The 21,673-nt window shown below is 38.9% G+C and overlaps 1 protein-coding gene across 2 annotated transcripts in view; it reads right to left on the reverse strand.

Annotated features, from left to right (window-relative positions):
* The window catches only part of rabgap1l (RAB GTPase activating protein 1-like), a 110,167-nt gene that overhangs the window by 86,539 nt on the left and 1,955 nt on the right, over window positions 1–21,673 (reverse strand). The window contains exons 2-12 of one of the 2 annotated variants that reach the window (XM_061034110.1): window positions 18,054–18,277; window positions 17,585–17,735; window positions 16,704–16,908; window positions 15,585–15,759; window positions 14,768–14,925; window positions 14,114–14,224; window positions 12,995–13,061; window positions 12,414–12,516; window positions 9,384–9,550; window positions 5,438–5,564; window positions 184–277 (exon numbers count right to left, since the gene is read on the reverse strand). In XM_061034110.1, coding sequence (XP_060890093.1) covers window positions 184–277; window positions 5,438–5,564; window positions 9,384–9,550; window positions 12,414–12,516; window positions 12,995–13,061; window positions 14,114–14,224; window positions 14,768–14,925; window positions 15,585–15,759; window positions 16,704–16,908; window positions 17,585–17,735; window positions 18,054–18,191 — 1,496 coding nt within the window. In that variant the 5' untranslated portion in view covers window positions 18,192–18,277. Of the gene's footprint in view, window positions 1–183; window positions 278–5,437; window positions 5,568–9,383; window positions 9,551–12,413; window positions 12,517–12,994; window positions 13,062–14,113; window positions 14,225–14,767; window positions 14,926–15,584; window positions 15,760–16,703; window positions 16,909–17,584; window positions 17,736–18,053; window positions 18,278–21,673 lie in introns of both variants that reach the window. The other variant, XM_061034109.1, reaches the window with a different exon arrangement.

The following is a 21,673-nucleotide window of genomic DNA, read 5'->3' on the forward strand; positions in this document are numbered from 1 at the left end:
GCGACAACCATCCAGATATAGCTATGAAGTTCACACAATTCTGTCCTGTACTCTGTTACCCTGCCTCCCCACACCCGTCCCTCGTGCTTTTAACTGTCTTGAATCATTCAAAATGGATTTCAAATTGGTTATCAATCGTAACTGTTGGATTTCTAAGTCTTTCTTTGTGTTGTGAAGCCTTACCATCTGTTGAGAATGACTCCCCAGGACTCGAGGATTTTCTCCGGACAGTCTTTAGAAACATCTCCCGTCCCACTGGAGATTTCACTGTCACTCTCTAAAGGACACACAAACAAATGCAGTTATTAACATTTACAGTATAAATAAAAACACTCCTAATATCTGTAGTCATTTGTCACACCAAAATAAATGTGCTGCGCTGTCCTTCTAGGCGTAGAGAAGTGGACAAGTTGTTTGGTCTCGGAGATTCTTCATTACTTGTTGAAAGACATCTATAAAAATCTGCTGACTGGTGAACATCCCTCTATTTGCCTGCTTTGCCAGTTTGAAAACTAAGCTAATATTGAAGCCACGCACTCAAATGGAGCCGTGTCTATGCGTTGCCCACACTCTCCATTATTGCTGTCTTTCAGTGTGGTGGTTTGTTAGGCAGACGGGAGGCAATCAGCACTGCAAACCACTTGTGTTTAGATGCAAGAGCACTAATTGACTGTCTGGCCTGCTCTGCTGTAGGAGGGATGAACTGATCCCCACACAGAGACCACCCACTGAAATAAACACAGTCCACACAGTGATTCAGGTTCAGATTCACACAGTGTGTCCACCAAATATAGCTCATATACAAAGGGTTATATATACATTATACATGTATACAACAACAAATATATATATATATATATATATATATATATATATATACACAAGTGTTCGTATAGATATGAGCACAATTTTTGATTCAGGATCTGGTCATTAAAACCAATTTAATAATAAAAAAGTAAATACATTTCATTGATTTTGTTCAAAATACATTTCTGTCTTTGGCTGAATGAGTCACACAGAGGTGATTGAGCCTTTGACCCACAGACTGATCCTCACATTTGCTGTACTATGAAGACCTAACTGGGCATTGGGACAACTCTCCCATACTAAATCTCAAGCGGTAAATGTTTTGCATCACTAAGTAGAGGTTTGTCTGCCAGAGTGTAAATGTAGTGAAACCCAATAGAGGCACTCTTCCACTTCCTTGAGAGGGACGCTACATATTACAGTTTTGGCAAAATATTTTAGCGCAGTTATAAAACTCCTTTTACATCTATTGCGTTAACATGGATCCAAAATAATAATAAAAATAAAGGTCGATGATGTGACTGAAACTGACTGAAGGCACAAATGTGGTTAATGAACAAACACGCTAATGCCACTAGTCCTTGGGGCTGAACATTTATGTTTATTTATCCGGAGAATATGCAGACATCATTGTTGGGCCATGTTTGTCTTAAGTATAAATGTGATCTAGTCTGTGATGGAGGATTCCCTTTTTTTTCACCAACGCTTGGGGATAAAAGCAAACACTACAAGACACAGAACTACACACCTACAAGAGATGTGATTTCATTGACGTGTGGCTCATCTGTTTTCATTTCATCTCATGAATAAGATGACTTTGATTATTCATAGACAAATACAATTATAAATGTATCTTTTTCACGATTGTCTTTAAAGAAAATAAAAGCTCACCTCATTTAATGTTATGACATCATGACTACTAGATTATGTGGTGTTTTCGTAGTCTTTTAAAGCCTTGTGTAGAACAGCAAGATAAATCAAGTGACCTTTTATGGTATAAAGCTCTTAAGGCCACTGAAAATTAGTTCAACTCTCCTAACTGACACCCTGTTTTTATTCATTACAACATAACCGAAACAGCAAAGCCCTAAAAAGTGTGACAGACATCATTCACTCCAACTGAAGGCTTGTCATTCCACAATGACTTGAAACATTTTCCCTTAGAACATGCAGCCAAGACGCTGAATGCACTGCTGCTCCTATACATCCTCAGAGCCTCAGCAAGAGCTTTCAGGTCTTTATAAATGCTTGATGAGCCCTTTCAAATGGTTCAGACCCAGCACAAAGCTGCTGCCTCCCTGTCCTCAGATTGGCTGAGGCCACGTGGCGAGGAAGCGTGAGTGCAATGCCACTGCCAACTTACCAGGTGATGAAAGAAATTGTGAAGACGAAGGGCCATTACGCTTACCTTTTAATCTGAGAGAGGGGCTGAGCGTTCACTGTAGGATTACCTTCAAATAGGATCTCTCTGATGTTGAAGCCAAGTGGATTGGTTTTGTCTACTTTAAAGTCAGCAGAAATGTTCCTATTACAGTTATGAAGATGCTCTAGCTTTTTCTATTTTCCCCACTTTTTTAAATTTTCTTATTTTTTTCATTTACATGTGTATTTTTGATATTCCTTCTTCTTCCCATTCGACAGCATTTAACATCAATAAAGCTCCTCTTGTGGCATTGCGTGGTATGCAGTTAAGCATGGGTTCACTTTAAAAAGATAAATACAGTACGTATACATGTACATCACAGTGACTCTGAATGTTTGAGAAACCTGAGTATTCGCCCGGTATTTGTGGGGGGGGAAAAACCCACTAAGCAACAACCATGAGCGCTGTGAAATGGAAATCAAAGAAGAAGAAAGAAGGTTACAGCTTTCAGAAAAGAAAAGAAAACACATCCATGTGAACTGAATATGTGTGTGTGTGTGTGTGTGTTTGCAGCAGTGGCATCTACTCTCGGAGTGTATTCATTTCTGCACACAATGAGGCTGACCTCCAGCTCCACGGCCCTGAGCGCCTCCAATTTTCAGCGCCGGGGGAATAGAGGTGCGATAAAGAAAAAGCCCACTGAATGCCTCGCATAGTGCTAGAAGAAAGCCGTCAGCTGCAGCCTTGGTGGCTGACTCGTGACTTCGGGCGAGTCGGCAGCTAGACAGAAGAGACAATTTCTGCCTCCCACTCTGTTAATACCTTTTAGTGCTTCAAGGTGAAATAGGTAAAGACTAATAAGAGTGTGAAAGAAGAGAAAGAAGCAAACCAACACAATGACTATGTTTCTATGTAACACAATTTACAGAACTTTTTACAGAAGAAGTTGTTATTTCAGATTTGCTTTTTTAAGTATATTTTCCATGCTCACTTTATATTTGCTGTGGTCTATGGTCCACTGTAGCGCTTCAAACCTCCTTTTAGACAATGTGTAATTCTGTATCCTTTTTAAAATATCATATGGTAAGAGCTACATGTGCAAATTGTGCGTAACAGGCATATCTCTACCACACAAACATCACACAGTGTTCCACCTGAATTGTGACCTTGTCTACGCAGACCAAAATTCAAACATTCCAGTCCTGCCCATATTAGAGAGCTGTGACTGGGTCATCATCAGAGTCTGACAGTCTGCACTGGTACTCTTATTGTGTGGTTAAAACACTATTTTTTAAATACTGTTATTCTTTAATTACTATTTGTCATGACTGGAAGATAATCAATGGAACTTTAAATTAATTTGAGTGTTACACCTCAATCCTGCACTTCTATAAAACCCTTTTCACACATACGGAAATCTCCTGAAAAACTCCGGAGATTTGGCTCCCCGGAGGGTCTTTGTGTGTGAACGCAAACAGCCACATTTTTCGCGCTGACTTTACCCGGAGTTTCTCCGGCCAGACCCCTAGTATTTCTTCCACAGAAAGTCCGAGTGAGTTGATGTCTGAACGCGGCAGCATATACTCCGGGGATTTCAATTTGAGCCAATGGAAAAATAATTAAGTTTATATTATATACCGCTACTTCCGCGTTGTTTTTTTACGCCACGTCTTAACTCGGGAAATCCCCTGAGCCCCCTGCCCTCTGACAGGGATAGTCTCCAGCTGTGAGGAGCATATGTGAACGACTAGGTCGGGAGAATCTCTGGAGAAGTCCTCCTGTAAATATCTAGATATTATCCAGAGTGCATATGTGAAAAAGGCTTAAGACAACATGCCCTCACAGGATTGGGCCAGCCTCCACACCTGATGCAATGGAACATCCAAACACACAAACAAACACAAACATGCATAATCACACAAACGGCTATAAAACCTGTGAGATTTCCCTGCTGTCACTGCTATTTACAGTGTAAAACAGACACACATCAACCAACACAAAATCTGTAGCAAAACACAGACCTCAATGTTGTTCTTGTATACACATGCAAAAACATTCACAGACACCCCCCCCCCCCCTCACACACAGACACTAAGCCCCATAATCAATTCATATTGCCTTTATCATATACTATGTCTCACTCGCTTAGACAGCTCACATAAACAGAAACAGATGTTCAAACACATATACATACAGCCCTGTCCATGTTCATGAGTGTAAACAAAATGACACTTCACTGTTGATTCTGTTGTGACAAGGCCTTTATGCAAGTCTATGTGTTGTTCCAAAATCTATTTCAGTCTGTATATGTGGATATATGATCTCATTTTGACGAGGCGTTCATGCCACACACACACAAAGAAAACAGTTGAATGGACAAATGGAAGTGAATTCTCCCTCTGACAGGCTGTGTTGTATAAGACTGTCTGCATGCAAGGGTTCACATAAGCATCTCATTTCTCTCTGATACTAAGGGTGCTGAGGAATTTGTTCAGTGCAATGGTATTTGGAGCCACATTTTTCGATATATACAGAAACAAGAATATACGTATGTAGATAAATATTTTCACTGTTGTCACACATTAAAACGAATGTGTCTCCATAGTTACACATGGACAAATGATTCATACTTAATGTTAATGACTGTTATTGTAATGTAGATGTTGATTGTTGATATTTGTATATTGTATATACTTGCTTTGGCAACATAGATTTCTACGGAGCCTCTGAAGTCCCAAAAAGTATAAAAAATAAAATAAAAAATTTAAAAAAATTAAAAAAAGAAGAAGTTATTATTCAATTTTATCTTGTGCGTACAAGATAACAACTTTTGGACACAACTTTTTTTCTTCCTTTTTTGGACTTTATGGGCTTTGTAGATATCTGATCTGTCATGCCAATTAAGCTTATATGAATTTAATTTAATTGGGAGAGAGAGATATAAATAGCATAAATAAGACCATATATGCATCAATCTATTTTTGAAAATATATTATTGATGTCCTTATTAATTTAAAATAATGTGTAATTGAACTCATAAAAACGAAGAAAAAAATTATCATGATATTCACGAAGAGAGAAAACCAAACTGACTTTTAAAAGATTCAAAGAATTGCCATGTTGGGAAAAATTAAGTGCTGTTTTTTAGTTTATGTATATCATGTATTTTGTATGTACACTGATAGAAAGTCAGTCTGAGAAAGAGGAGTGGAAACAAAGTTACTGAGGAGAAAGTTAGAGTGGCAAAAAACAGAGAAACATCCATACCTTCATCAGCCTCCTCTTCCTCAGTGGGCGAGGTCTGTCGTCCTCTTCCTTCATTGCTCCTCTCTGCCTCCCTCTGAAGACTCACCACCTCATACACAGCCTCGCTCTGACCCACCCTCTCTGGTGCCTGCTGTGTAAACACAAATATACACACACAAACAAAAGAGACAAACAAAAAGATTCTTCATTAAGGGAGGAATCATTTCATCAATTCACAAAGAAGGGGTAAAAAAAAAAGTAAATATTCCTTCTGAAAATAATATCTAATGATGCTTATTTCTGTGTCAGCAAACAAGGCTCTTGTGTTCGACAATAAATTGTTGCCATGTTGGCCAGGGTATTAAAATGCATCCTGACTATATTCTGCTACTTAAACATCTGTTATTAGTTGTTTGTGTGGCTGAAACTAACCAGTGTTCTTTGTCAAACAATTTGAATAAATGCTCATCACAATTTCCTAGTGCCTAGAGCTAGGTCTTCAAGAAGCTTCTTTTGATAACCAAACGACTCTTTACTGACTGTCATAAATGAAGAAAAGCATAAAGTCTTTAAATGTAAGAAAGTGGATCCATCTCAGTCAGACTATTTACAAGAAAAATGACAGAAACAATCTTTTATGAAAAGTTGATTAAATGACTGCAACATGTGGCAGCTCTTGTTGCAGGCACACATTTCCAAAAACAACAATCCTACTCTGACTTACCACCTCTCGAATAAATGTAATAACACACACACAGAGATTTTTATTTTCTGTTTTTTTAAAAGCACTTTGGATTAACGGCAGGGGTCGATTTAACTAATTACAAATACTCAAGTTACTGTTATTAAGTCGTTTTTTCAGGTACCTTTACTTTTATCAATATATTTTCAAGTATGTACGTTTACTGGTACTTAAGTAGTCATTACATTACAATCTACTTTTGTTACTTTTAAATCAAAATGGTGTACTCACTACACTATGTATTAAAGTTCTAGTGTGTAAGATTTAAGGGAATTTATTGGTGGAGATGGAACAAAGTTTTTCTGACAATGTTTTTATTTTTTTAATAACCTGGGAATAAGAATAGTTGTGTTTTTTTCACCCAAGAATGAGCCTTTTATATGTACCACTATGCTGCAGCACCATGTTTCTACAGTTCTCTTCTTAATTAGGGATACCTCATCATGGCAGCCAAGTGAACAGCAGAGTCAGTGATTAGCACTGAGCTCTTTCAACCAGCAGCCCATCCATTCTCATTTATCCCTGGCAGAGAGACGTCACACTGACACAATGATACCTGCAGGTGTTCTCTGTGCGGCTGTCAGAGTGGAAGTGGGGCTTGATCTCAAGAAGGCAATCAATGTGACTGCCTGAAATCTGACATTGACCAACTGTCTGACCTTATGTGTCAGGGCTGGGCTCACTGTCCCATCAGATGACACCAATAAAGGAAAGAGACAAAGGTTGGAGGAACAACAAGAAGAGCTCTACTATAAGCAACCTAACTGAGATGAGAGTTTGTAAGGTGGCCGCCTCAGTTGAGCCATCAACCTGGCAGATGTCAAAGAGACAAGCTGACAAAGTTGACTGTGTAATCTGGACCCTATGCTAAATGATGCATGTGAGAAAATCAAAATGAAAAAATGTATTCAAATATCTAGGTGTAGAGTTGGTGTAGTTCAGCTGCCTTTCATTAATTATTTGGTCATGTTTTTGCAGCAAAAGGTTGTGGATAAATGTGACAGTCCATCAGGGTATCTCTGTTTCAAAATGTGTCTTTTGCAGACTCCCTCTTCAGAAATGTGTTTTTAAATTGATAATTTTGTGGAACTTTGTTTGATCGGATTGTTTCAAACTCAGAGTTTTGTGTTTTCATGTCTTTTAAACCTTGGCAGTATCGTCTCAGTTTAAAGCTGAATTTCTGTCAGGTAAGTTAAGTGTGTGCATAAAATGTCCCATCTAGAGCAGCTTTAGGATGTACTTGAGTATAGTTTCTTATAATTCCTTGCATCCATCTCAGGTTGAGGGGAATCCTGGGTACAGGAGTTCAAATTGTCCAAAGCAGCTGCTGAACCACACACAGGAATCTATTAAACAATGAATCCATTATCTTTTTACAACAGCTAGACGGCAGTAAGAATCAAAACCCAAGTGAATACTTGACTTGCAAACAACAAGAACAGTAAAGAGATCTAGTGCTGTGGTACATTTGACAACCATGTTGCTGAGTTTGAGCTATTTCTTGAACCCATCATGATGTACTGAAGAAGAGAACAAAGACATGAGCAGACTTGACCTCAGCTGTCATAAGCTACTGATGTTCATTTCTAGTCAATTCAATAACTGTAGGGATATGGCCTCACTTCTCCACCTGGTGGAGCAGATCAATAAGCTCTATTGATCTCCCTACTCGCACCGAGTCTAATGACTAAGTCGAGTCAGTGATGAGAGCACAAATTAGAGGAGAATATCAAGTCTGTGGTATTATTAGAGAAAATCTGAGGACGCTTTGGTAACGAATCAATTACAGACACTGATCAAATTGTGAGATATATTTGGGTCAGAGAAACTCCCACAGTACACAAACACCATCCTTTAATGTGGATTTAGGATAAGAAAGAGACAGCATTTTCTTATCTTTTCAGTTTCCTCTGCTAAATCTAAATTCTCTGAGATAATATAACAGGAATATCTAAACAGGCAATGTGTCTTTGTAAAACCTTCAACTGTGTTTCTAGTACAATGTAGTTTTCAAGTGTTGTCAGCTTAAACCAGAGTGGTGTTTCTCAACCACTGATCTAACTCTGTGTAGTTGGTTTCTTCAACTGCTGGATGCCGGATCAAGCTTTAGTTGCTCATTTCAAAGCTTACAACATGGTAACTGGGATTTGATTTTTAAAAAGTGCATAAGTGTTTTGAAAAACGACTTAGATCACCAGCAGGAACGTTTATTTGAAGCTCAAACTTGGTGGAAGAGTTCATCTCCTGCAGATTTATTTTCTTTAAATATCTGATAATATTTTACAAACTCAACATGTTTAATATTGGATGAGGTAAAGGCTTGGACTAAACATTTCTTTTCAGAATTTTAACTTCATCCCAGCCTGTCAAATTGTGGTTTAAACTCAACCTATTGATCTTGAAATAAACTTAACTGACAGTAGAGCTTGCCCTAGGCAGTGGGGGGTTTCTCTCACTGATAAAGCAGGCAGAAGAAAAACACAGAAAACATTCAGAGAAGTTGGCACAGATAATGACTCCCTGGGACCGCAGCTGGCTAATGACAGTTTTAGGCAAAATAACACAATGGGACTATATATTTCCTTTGTGTGTGTATCACCTCTGATTGCCATCTTCCACAAAAACCTCCACACAATATTATCTTTTAATTAGCTCCTAACCACAGCACCAGTCCAAAACTCCCCCTTTTACAGAGGAGATAACTAGAGAGGCAATCAGGCGTACGAGTCAGACCGCCGCTGTTAATTACTACACTGCCAATAATGAGACAGAGCCTCTTATTAGCTTCCTACAATCCAAAGCTTCCTAACACTTCACTGCTTCCCCAGCTCCCCACGGCCTCCTAGAGGAGATCTGCTTTTTAACAGGAGAGAGAAAGATTACAGTTTAACTACGTCGCATCTGCAGAAACTGCTCAGGCTGGTGTCCGTGAATTGGAAATATGTACGTGGATGAGAGTGCCGCTCTTGTTGAGAACTTGTTTCATCAACATAGATGTGAGAAAATTCATGCTATGAGGGGTAAACAGATAAGGTTGTGCAACAGGGAAATATTCTGTGCCAGTCCTGACAACTAAAACAAAAAAAAAAACACACCAGAAATGAACCGGTTTAATTTTAGATCAGAGTTCGTTAACCTGGCTGTCAAGACGTTTCTTCAAAAAGATATTTAAAACAAAAACATGCCTTTAGTCTGAAAAGTCAGGGGTGAATGTTGTAGATTTACCTGTCTGAGTTTTAGGTAGAAGGTCTCACTGAAGGTCTTGCGGCTGAAGTACCAGAAGCGCTCGTTTGATGGATAAACCCTGACCGGAGTCTCCATCAGGAAGCGCACCGGCTCCACCACCTCAGTTACCACCAGGTCTGCTGCCACTGTCATGAAGACCTGCTTATCTGGAGACAGGCAGAGAAAAAGGGCGAAAAAAACAAGGTTACTGTGGAGGCTTTATGTGAGAGTCCCATGTGCCTTTTCTTCTTATTTAATATGAACCAATCCAGCTAAATGAGATCATTTAATGCATTCAGTGAAGATCATCTAATAACCTTTCATCAGGTAAAATCACAGTGATAAGTACCCACGATCAACATCTACAGTTTTACTGCAGAGCATTCAAGGTGTAAACAGGGTAAGAATTGTTCACCAAGCCAAATCTGTAAATCAGTAAAAACGTATTACTACTTATAATGACAATGTTTTAAAAAAAATCTTACTTTTACAATGAATTTACAGATCCGCACATTTCACTGTAACATATTGCTATTCATCTGATTGGTTTCTACTGGGAGGCAGCTAATCCACATCATGTAACCTAAGGAGACGTCACACCCCCTAGTGGATAAGGACTTCACTTTTACATCTCCTACTATCCAACTGATTAGATGTTTATTTTTTTTGCTTTAAAATCCATCCTGCAAGTTGAGCCCTGGAGTTTAAAAGTATTTGTCAAAGTACTGAAGGTTGGTAAGACAAGATGTGAGCTAAAAACCAACCAATCACTTGTTGCTTCTGTTAAAAGGGACAAACTTATTATGATGGACGAATAAATAAACAGAAAAAGAGACTGAAGGGAGAGGCGTGAATTACATCAACTATTTCACTATCAGCATCTTCAAATGTCAAGGTTGGATTCTGATGGAAACATTTCTCAGGAAAAAATACTGAAGCTCAGATATCTTTAGTGGTCATGCTGTGATAGCTTACTGCTAACTGACTTTGAAAAAAAAAAGGCTTCCTACGGTTATCATGCTGTAAGCTCCATATGGCTGCAAGATATATTGGGGCAGAGTAACTTGGAAACAATCACTAATACACAACAATTAGTAAAGTTTAGATTTCTAACAGCAGTAAAGAACGCTGTAAGGAAAAAGAGTTCCTACAGCTTATGTGTTGTCATTTAAATAACCACATCTTTAAAAGCCAACAGTCGTTGGTCTATCTGCTATTAAAAGCTCAGCAAGAAACTAGCTAACACGCATTATTACCACATAAGTGTTTCCAGATGGAAGTACACGTATTTTAAAATCAACACGATATCAAAAGCAGATTAATAGTTAATTAAACACGCTACTTCCAAATCATGAAGAACTTGTTTCAAATCTAACCTTTGCCTGGTATTTCTTTTAACTTTCTTTTAATTTAAGTAAAAGTGTGATGTAAAATCTTTAACAAAGTCCAAGTCTGTCTGACTTCATAGGATGTTTAAGACTGCCTGAGTGCCACATGGATATTACACCGACTAAAGAGGGAAACTATCGGAGCCTTCAATTCAGCAGGTTGCCAAGAAGTGTACATTTTGAGCAGTAATAGTTTTTTGCATAGAAACCCTCTTTTGGATCTGGTCTGAACACGAGCTAATGCATCCCTTTTAAAAGATAAGACGGTTGGGTTCTTCTCAGGTTAATCAACTCTTTCAGCTCGGGCATGTTTATCTGAGTGAGTCCTCTTTTAGAAGGCTTTAACATTGAAGGCAGCAATACTTCTTATTTTCTGTTGAATTAATGATTATGTTATTTTATTTCCTTGTTCAATTCAGACTGTAGATACATTAAGTAACCCCCGCCCGCACAAAAAAAATAAACTACCTTAACAACTGATTACTGGCTATACTATCATTTCATAATGTATATTTGTGAGCAATAAAAAAAAAAAAAATCAGTAACACTTTAAAGTAAGGTCAAAATATTAACCAACAACTAGTTGCAAAGATTAGCATACCAGCTATTAATTAGTCATTATTAAGCATTTATTAGTACCTTACCCTACATGACCATATGCTTTGTGCTTAATACTGACTAATAATTAGCTAGTACTCTACTAATTAGCATGCTAATTAGCATCTAGTTAATGGTGAATTTAAATAAATGAATAACTTAATTTAAAGTGATATAAAAAAATCCTTATTTTGTAGAACATAATCAATTCTATTTTTATCAAACAGCACATGCATGGGTGCATACATTGTGAAACAAGAGGTCAGTTTGAAACTTCATTATGCTATTAAGGACTTTGTCATGTTGTGTTATTAGAAGTCCCTCGTGCAGAACAAAGAGCCAACAACAGGAAGTGTCTAACGCCTGTAAAGCTTTAAGAATACCACAGAGGCCTGCAAAGGGAATTGAGTAAGGGTAACGTCCTCAAGGTGCTTTTTCACTTATTTTTCTCTCATATGAAAGTGTCTACAGCTCTGTCCTCTCTGCTGTCTGACACAATGTGTTCATACTTCAACATGTGAAAATGTGAAGCTCTGGCAAGCAGTGGGTTCAAAAGGCCAGGGATTGGGCTTGGTTGTGCTTCAGAATGGAGGCAATTATCATATCCAGGCTCTGATGCTAGCGCTGCATTTTTCCAGGCACGACCTTGAGCTTTGTGCAGCCCCACATCACATTTGTGACATAAATGTATGGAAATACTTTCAAACTTCTGTGTGTGAAAGACATGTTATCATGCACTGGTGGATACCAATAGAAATGCAGCAAAACCTAGTGCAGAAATAACACAAAACATTTTACTGGCATCTCACAAAAAGTTGTGGACTGAAGTATTGAATAAGCAAATGTATGGATACATTTCACTTACATGCCTTTATAAATACTTTGAATTTAATCTTAAAGCCTTGAAGTAAATGTTTTAGGTCAGATAGTGCTAGCTTTGCTCAGTGACATACACCAATACACTCTGAATTTTTCACGTCTGTTCTGAAAACAAATTAAGTTGTATTCATTTGATGAAAAAGAAGGGGACAACATCTCTCCTCACCTTTAGGCGTGTCTTCATTTAGAGGCTGGAAAGCGGCCATGTTGGGGTTCCATGTTCCTGTGATCACATAGGCCTTCCCGTCAGAGCTCTTTCCCATCGACTCCTGTGTAGGTATTATTGCATGGATTCAGTACTGACATTAATTACAACAACATCACGGTTTTCTGGGGTCCTTGTTTAGCTCAGTTGGTAGAGCAAGCGCCCCTTGAGGCTTCAGTCCTCAACACACTGGTGGAGGATAGACTCCTGATCCTGACGCGGGGTGCATGTCATCCCCAACTTTCTCTTCCCCCTTGCCTTATAGAGTGAGTATTACATTATTAACATGAAATATAAATGCAGGTAAATTAATGTCTACAAGAAATCGTTAAAGAATGGTACTGAGATAAATTCTGGTTTACACTCTGTTATTTTAGAGACATGCTTCTAACAAATTACACACATGCACATACAAGACCATGCATTAGTGGAGTGGAGTGGACATGCTAATTAGTTTAATTAATTAAAAACTACTTTTATATTGATGAAGTGCTTTGCTCTGTGTCGTGCCAGTAACATGAGAGAAGGTAGGCTCTGCTCACCATGTCTAGTAGATGCATGTCACTGTTGCAGACTTTCTGTCCTGGACTCAGCAGCATCCCAAAACACCTAGATGGAAGACACAGCAGGTAAAATAATAAATCAATTCCACTGCAGAGTTATGGTCTGCTCTCTCCAGCAGAGTGAGGCATATTCATCTGGAGAGAAAAGTTAACAACTGAACAAACAACTCAGATAAATCATGTAAAAATTGTTGATGAATAACAATCTTTCCAGCAGTTCAGGCAACAATTTGCCACCCTGACCATTGGACTTTACTGTCATGTGGCGATCTTATCCTGTGCCGATCAATAGAATGAAGCCTATAGCATGCCTAATGCCCCTTCAAGGTTACAAAGTCCCTGCTGTTGCTGGTTATTTTTAGTGTTCCTTTGACACTAAAAATAAGGAGAAGGCAGGTATCTGTCACCCTCAAAAAACAGGAGAGAAGCAGATGACCTAGTTCTCAGGTGCTGCTGGAGCATGTAACACACAAAATGAGAGCGGTTTCAAAAAGTTGTATGCTATTCTTCCCATTTAATGTGGCTTTACTTTCATTATATAGTACACCGTTCCCTTTTGTTTTACTTTCAGCAAAACTTTGACTTCTCAGTCTTAGACTTTTAAAAAGGGCGGTGCAGTCTTTAATTTTGAAAACTGTTGTTTAATGTGTCATGATGAAGTTTAAAATAAGATTTAAGATTCTGGGTGCTGTTTGCATACACAGCATTTTGGGAGTATTTTTTTTTTAGAGCTCTCCATAGTTTCCTCCTTTTGTTCGACTCATTCGTCTGGGTGATCGATCAAAAGCTGTACAGCAGCTGTGATGTAGCTACAAGACAGCTGAAAAAGCAAACCTCTTTTTACAGTAAGCAGAGGCTTTGATGCAAGCTTGCAGGAGGATGCAAACATTTCGCTAAGTGATTCTTAGCATTTGGAAAGCTAAGTGCAAGCCAACCAGTGGTAAACCTAAGCTAGAGAGAAGTTAAGTGCAGAAAATAATTGGCAAAGAAATAAGTGTAATACAACAACTGTGATACAGACCAACTTCAACAAAAATCCCTCAGAGGAAGGTTGCTGAGACCTTGTCATGCATCATATATTTTCAAATGTATCCTCACCTTTCGATGCCGAGTTCCTTGTTGCACATTTGTTGAACTGAAACCACAACCTTCTTCTGAACTCCCTGACGCAGTTTGAAGTAGAACTTATCTCTGTCCTTAGGCACTGGACTGTGGAGAGGAAGAAGGGAGGGGATTTTTTAATCTACAACCTAAGGGAATGTAATTTGTGTCTGTGTATTGGTGTACTCTGAAGGTCTACATGTTTTAATTAACCCTGTTAAAAAATATTTTTCTCTCTGTCTTGATGCCATTCACTTTGATCCCCTTTGAAAACAGATACACTCCTTAAACATAACCCAGTTATATCATGACATGTCTTCCCTCTGTTATTTTGTTTATTATGTATGTCCGGTAAACTTTCAGGACAGTTATTGGGTTATTTAATCTTAGAGAAGAACAGAAAATGAAAATCCATCTCTAAAATACTTGATGTATGAAAGCTTGTGTCTTACTGAGCTGACACACTCTGTGCTCTTTATATATTCAGTGTTTCCCCTACCATTATATAAGGGTATTATTCTCTTCCATATAATGTCAAAGGTAGAAAGGCAGCATATTTTTGGTAAATTTACAGACCCAATCTTACTCTATAATTAAATTGTGTTTATATGCATGTGTGTGTGTGTGTGTGTGTATGTGTGGACAAGGTACCTGTAGTTTCCCTTGCCATCATCCTCTTTGACCTCCAGTGAGACAGTGAAGGTGTACAGGTCGCTGTCGGGCGGTCCAGACACTCCCATGTCCCTGATGTCTGCGGGCCGTGAAGAACGCTTGAAGGCTGTGGAGAAACTGTACAGGATGCGGCTGACCTGGATTGGAAACAGAAAAAACACTGAGCTTTATAGAAAAAAGTAGAAAGTAGAAAGATAGGATTAAAGGATTAGGAACAGTGAAGCCAAACTAAATTAAAGTATCAAATCTAAATAAAAGGAATCATTAGAGAATTTTAAATACAAAATAATGTTTGCAAAAGGAAACAAGTAAAGAGTCTAAATATACTGAATGAAAAATGACAGGTTTTCAAAATAAAAGACAGTGATAATGACGAGAAGAGTGCTAGGCAGATTGCACAGATATAAAAGGAAAGCAACAGGGCCCTCTGCTGGTGTGCTGATGCCAGTACATACTTGAAAGTTGCATCAAAGGAATGCAAAATTGTAATTAGCTACTTCAAATCTTACTGTACCCAAAACATATTTTGGTCACTGTTTCTATCTATAAACAGCTCTTTTAAAAAGTTCCCTTTTATTTCTCAATGACACCATATCTTTTTTTCCCAGGGTCACTTTAAAACCATCATCCAGTGAAGTTCTGCTTTTCACATGTAGCCAAAAAAAAGGCAGCCGTCGCCTTTTTTTTGGCCAACTTGTTGCTTAATATTATGGGATGATGCGCTCCAAGGCAGACTAAAAACTATACTGAGCTGTAGCTTTGAATGAGAAATCTATATTGTTTGCACATAACTCACCGCCTCTTTGATGTGGCACGAAAAGACGTGAATCTGGAAGTCCTCGGAGCTCCGGTAACTCTCCGTAAAGGAGAAGCAGTCACTCTCCACTGAGCCCTCCTGTCCACGAGCACAGAACAACACCTTGTAGATGGGAAAGGAGGCGATCTCAGTGCCTGAAGCCTGGTCCACGATCCTGGGGAAATTTATTTGACATGTGAACACCCTGCTTTGTTTCAGACTGATCTGTGTAATAGTTTAATTTAATGTGCTCCACTCTAATCTGTGAATGGCATTGAGAACGTATAATCTTTTAATATTTAATTTAGAATTGTATCCATTTCAGATCAGCTCATTTCTAAATATCTGTGACCTTGTATGTCTGAATGTTTTTCTATCATTGAATATTTTGTGATCATTATGTGTTATATTTAAAATAATAACAGATACTGCTTATTACTGTGCAATCAAAAAATTTCTGTACGGTACCAGTCTACCTCAACAATTGGCTTTAAACTTAAAATAATTCAGTCAAGCTTCCTTTCTTGCAAAACATGCCATCTTTATAACCGTTATCTTGCAGAAGTGATATGTCAAAATTTTCCTGTGTGAAGAAAAAAAAAAAGCCACGACTAATTTCCTCTTTGGTGAATCCAAGTATTTCATTTTGAAACTTTCAGTAAACTCATGTACATCCACATAATCAGAAACCTTACTTCGTTCTCTGCCTGCTTTCATTCAGACTGTTATTGAACAGGCTACTCTAAGGCAAGCCAATAAGATTGTCAGTGATCCCTCCCATGTTCTACATAGTACGAGTTTCTGCCCTTTGGTAAGAGATTTAGTGTTCCCTGTTGCAGACTGAACAGGTTTAAAAATTAATTTATCCCTGTGTCTATGAGCCTTTTAAATTGGCAAATAAAGCAGGAAAGGCACTGGACTATAATTTGTTTTTGCACTGGTATTTTCAGAACGTGTCATCAACAGATATGTGAACCCCACACTGGGACTTTATTTATTCTATTACACAGATGAGAATGTGATGTGTAATTACAAGTGTGTAATGACGGCAGTACTTCCTGAAAGCACAGTTGCGGAATTGCAATGTTTTAAGGGTTTCTGTTTCAGTGTGTGTCTGACCTGACAGAGCCATCTGGTCCACAGGGGACATGCAGGGTGATGGGGATGGGGATGGCACTTTCAGCTCTCAGTGTGGCCATGGCCCTCTGTGCCTCAGCCTCGTTGCGAGGGGCTTTGACCCAGGTGCAGCCAAGGTAGGACAACTTGTTGAACTGGACACTGTCCTCCTCTGGAGCTGTGGGACTGGATGGTGCTGGACATGCTTCTGTCGACAGACAGATACTAGGTTGTGATATTGGTGATTTTTCTGAAGAGTGTGTTTTCTCCTTCCTCTTCTATTCTTCCATATTCAAAGCTAAATGCTCATCTATGGCCCAATAAATCTGAACCCATTTGAACCAAGATAGAAATACTGGATTTGTATTAGCTTTCAAAAACAGGAAATCTCAGAAGTATGTGATCACATCAAGTCATCATGAGAATATGATTTTTCACATTAACATTTTTCACATTCTGTAGTCTGACAGCTGTACAACATGTTCAAGAGGCATAAAAAACAATTCAAGTCTGCACAAACACAACTGAGAATAAGTTAGGTTATGCTTCAGGTGTAAAAAAAAGTTCTGTGTGTGTGTGTGTGTGTGTGTGTGTGTGTGTGGGGGGGGGGGGGGGGGGGGGGTGGCTTCTCTAAAATTACCATCACACTTTTCAAACAGGAAGGAGAACAATAAGAGTGGCAGCTGGACTTCCAGTGCTGACTGAGTCTGACTCTGCAGCACACTAACCGTTTCCTCTGAGATAACTCAGCAGTTATGCAGCACTATACACTTCAGCCATAACTGAAGGTGTGAAAAGCTGTTACTGCGGGTTCATAACTAGCTGTGTAATGCTATCTGGCAGATTTGAACCTTGAAGCTGACAAGTTCAAGTCTGCTCTTCACCTGCATGTTGGGGCTCCAGGACTCGGCTCTCTGGATCCTTGTGCTTCTCCATCTTTTCCACGCTGCTCTTCTCCACCTTAACCTCGTCATCATCGTCATCCAAAAGCTCTTCCATTGCTTTCTCCAGCTGCTCACTGCCATTCCAAGACATCTGGGCGAGAGGGAGAGAGAAAAAAACAGGGTGATAAAACAGGCTGACGAAAAGAAAAGAGATATGACAGAGAGCTGAGCTTACTGAACTGAGTCAATGTGGGGGGGGAAATGCTGATCATCTTGTTTCTGTTTGTGTCAAACATGGTTTCAAAGGTTTTAAAATCCAGGTTCTAAGAAATGTAATGGTGATTTAAGTAGCCACAATAGGTCTAGTGGCATCAAGATGCATTTTTGGATGAGTTGAAGTGAAAATAAATAATACTTCTCCCATCATTCACATCAGGCTTATAAAGGTTCATCAATGTGCAATTCTGACCTTGAGTCTTGGTTTGCCCCCTGAGCCCTGAGGTGACCCAGCAGCACTGGACTGGACCAGAACAAACTCCTCGCTGGTGACGGTGGCCACGGACTCGGTAGAGCTGCTGACTTTTCCGAGTGAGGAGCTGTCATCCATGGCTGGCTGCTTTACTCAGAGTTAGCTGGGGAGACTAGGGTTAAAGATCTCCCCTTCCTGTCCACCCAGCTCTGTAGGAGGGCAGCCTGAATGCACAACATAAATGGGTTTGTATTATGTAGGTTTATTTTTTTAACTGGTATATCAATGATCACTTAGGGACATCTCTGTGAAAGTTCCTTAGATATAAAGCTATACCATGATCTAAATAGTGTTATTTCCACAAGGTAGGTGCACTTTCTAGGAGATATTCAATAACAAAAGAGACATTTTAGTAGGTTACAGTTTGGTACCATGTTCAGTGTTTCATTATAAAATGAAATACAATTTTCATCAGCAAACAACGAGACATAAAGTCAGTACTTGCACTCAGCAAAACCCTTTCAGATGGGGGCCAAAAGTCGTCCTAGTTGAGACTACTTTAATATTTTCCACCTGTCCTGTTTGCCTGCTTACTTAGTATGGTTCATTTGTGCCAATGATGTGAAAGGCATCAATCAAATTATAGCGCAGACCCTGGTGCAATTCAAAGGTGGTCCTAAGGCGAAGAAATCCACATCAGGATTTTATGAAGCAGAAATATAATTTGAGCATGATTTGAAAAGCTTGACAGCAAATAATTAATTCTGCTGTTCATGAAATTTGATCAGGAAGTGATCTTATGATTAAACTGCCTTGAGGCTATGCACATTATATATCTATGCAAATCATTTGGCAACCAAGGTTGGTTACACATACACACATCAGCATGTGTATTTCACTGATTTATAGGCAAACCTTTTTAGAAATGCCTGTGTCCTTCATTACTTCATTAAGTCCATTAAGTATGGAATGACAGCAACCTGTCTCATCTTTGAGTTAATGATACCAGATCAGAATTAAGGACAATATATTAACCCAACTGCAAATGTACTTTTGCAAACTTAAATTTCTCCCTGCCACCTACAAAATAAATTGTATAGGCTGTCTGATGCTAATGTGTTGCTAACTGTTGGGTTAATGTTTCTTGTGAAGTATTTACTATTACTATGTTTACTTTCGTGGGCTCTACAATTCATGTACTGCATGTTTACAAGTGAAAAAGAGCAAACAAGTACTGTCTGTGTCAGGCCCTCGTCTCTACATGTCCCATTCCGCAGGCTCAATAATGTGCCTTGAAGAAAACTTCACCATAAACAAACATGGACTGAGGCAAAGCTGGTTAAAACATGACTACAATGAAGCAACATATCAAAGATAAATAAAACACACATAGTTAAGTAAGTATTCTCTAAAATGCCTTAACTACTACTTAGCGTACTGTTTGATAAAGACAGAAAATGCCTTTAGCAGCAAGTGATCTGCAAAATAAAGTAATGCTTGGCGGACATTTGTATACAGCCCAAGCAGTTGAGATTTGAGAAGTGGTGTTGTGGTGATGTTGTGCACACACACACACAAAGAACCAATGCATGAAGGGGGCATTCATCGACACACAGTGACATGATTAAAAGCATACAAAAGGCATTCATACACACTAAACCCTGGAAAATTATTTCCGTACACAAATTTGCACACACACAGAAACACTCATGGGGGAAGCAGCAGGGTCATGTGCTCATGCTAACTCAATTACCCACAGAGCAGCATGAAACAGAAAGTGAAGTATCCGGCTGATCTACTTACAAAGAAGATGCAATGAGAAGCCCAGATAACGGGACACAGACAGCAACAATGCATGCCTGGAAGTAATGTCATTTAGAGAAAATATCTGCATGTATTGTCTTGGATCTTATGTCTGCTCTTTTAGTGTTACAGTGTGTCTGATGTGGTTAAGACACTCCAGTAATACGGAACTGGCAATTCATTGTAATTACTTAATGTTTCCTGTGCAATTACAGAACATCCCATGATCTCCCTCCCACACACACACACAAATACTTTGCATCAGAAAGGCAACATGTAACGACTGAGGTTTCATCACAAAAAAACCCCTCCAGTATCTGAAGTAGGACCACAAATTAAAGTGTCCCAAATCTAATTTGAAAAGATCAGATTACATATGACATGTGCTGTTTAAACTCAATCTGAGTAACATATGCAAAAGTATCAGATGTAGGTCACTTTTGCCTGCAGTGTAAATGTAGTTAACGACACAGTAGCAGATTTGCCAAGTGTCAAGACCAGCCTTGCCCACCAGGACAGTCACAGTTAGCACCAAACTACTGCCTGCATGGAAACTGTGAGAGGCCAGTATGCAGACAACCTGAACAACACCCACAGCCACAGAGCTTACCAGACAAATTTCATCAATGAGGGTGTGTTTCAGTGGTTGCCTCGGCAAAAGTCAACAGAGTCGCATTAATACTGTAATCCAAGTCAATGGTGTCAGAGCAGTAAGTTTCAAAGTTATGGATGGAGCAAGAAAAGTTGACTGAAATAACCAAAAATATTGTATAACATTTGAATACGAAGAGATTTGAATTCATGACCATGTGTGAAAACGTACACCTAAGCATTTGGGCTGATGCCTCTGACGGTATAATAAAGGTAATAATGAAGACGGCTACCTGTGTGACTCATGCAGCAGTCTAAGTCCATCTGCTTTGTCACTGCTGTTTACTTTTCATTGAGTTACACATGTAAGACTGCCCTTTATCTCAATTCACTGAATGATCTTTCAAACACTGATCAGACCTGTTCAATGGGTATTAAAGACAACAATAACAATGTTAGGGTTAGGCAGAGGCTGAGCCCGGAAACACATCTGTACAAAAGTGCAGAAGTGCAAGAGCATTGATCAAGCATCACACATCATGTTACATGTAACCTCAGCTAGTCCTAAAATGTGAATGAGATTGATTCACACAGCACCAAAGACAGAGAAGTTTGGCCTCTTTGAGAACAAGAACTGAAAGTACTCTAAATGCTTTAAGGGTCTTTATTTTTGGTGACTTCCTGCCACCTAAATAACTTAACACCTAAGGCCTGATGCTAAAACCAAGTTATCTGCATAGTTAAATATATTGGTCTCATATGTTTCGTGTATTTAACGACAGATTTAAATATATGACTATCCCTATGAATAAAGTATGCTGTTCTAACAGCCTGTTTACATACTGTACAACACAACAACAAGCATACCAGAAATAGACTTTTCATTTTGATCAAATCTAACGAATAATGTGATTAATTCCAAACAAGCTGGTTATTGTTCTGGCTGGCTACAGTATGTAACGCATACACTTAGCATAAAGAAGGTCCTTCATGACAAAGAAAACAAAACCCACAACAAAAGCCCACTTTGGTTTGGTGCCAGTGTAAAGTTTGGTCTACATTACACCTGTTGATTCCTGTTGGTTTAAACAGCAGCAAACCACAGCCAGTCTATATTTGTGCAGAAGATCACGCTGGAAACTATCATTTATCAGTTACCACAAAAAACAGGTGAATATCACTATTTCCAGTTTCTGTTACTCCTTTGTTAATTTAGAATAATTGAA

The sequence above is a fragment of the Labrus mixtus genome, chromosome 3 (genome assembly GCF_963584025.1).
Source record: "Labrus mixtus chromosome 3, fLabMix1.1, whole genome shotgun sequence".
NCBI lineage: Eukaryota > Metazoa > Chordata > Actinopteri > Labriformes > Labridae > Labrus > Labrus mixtus.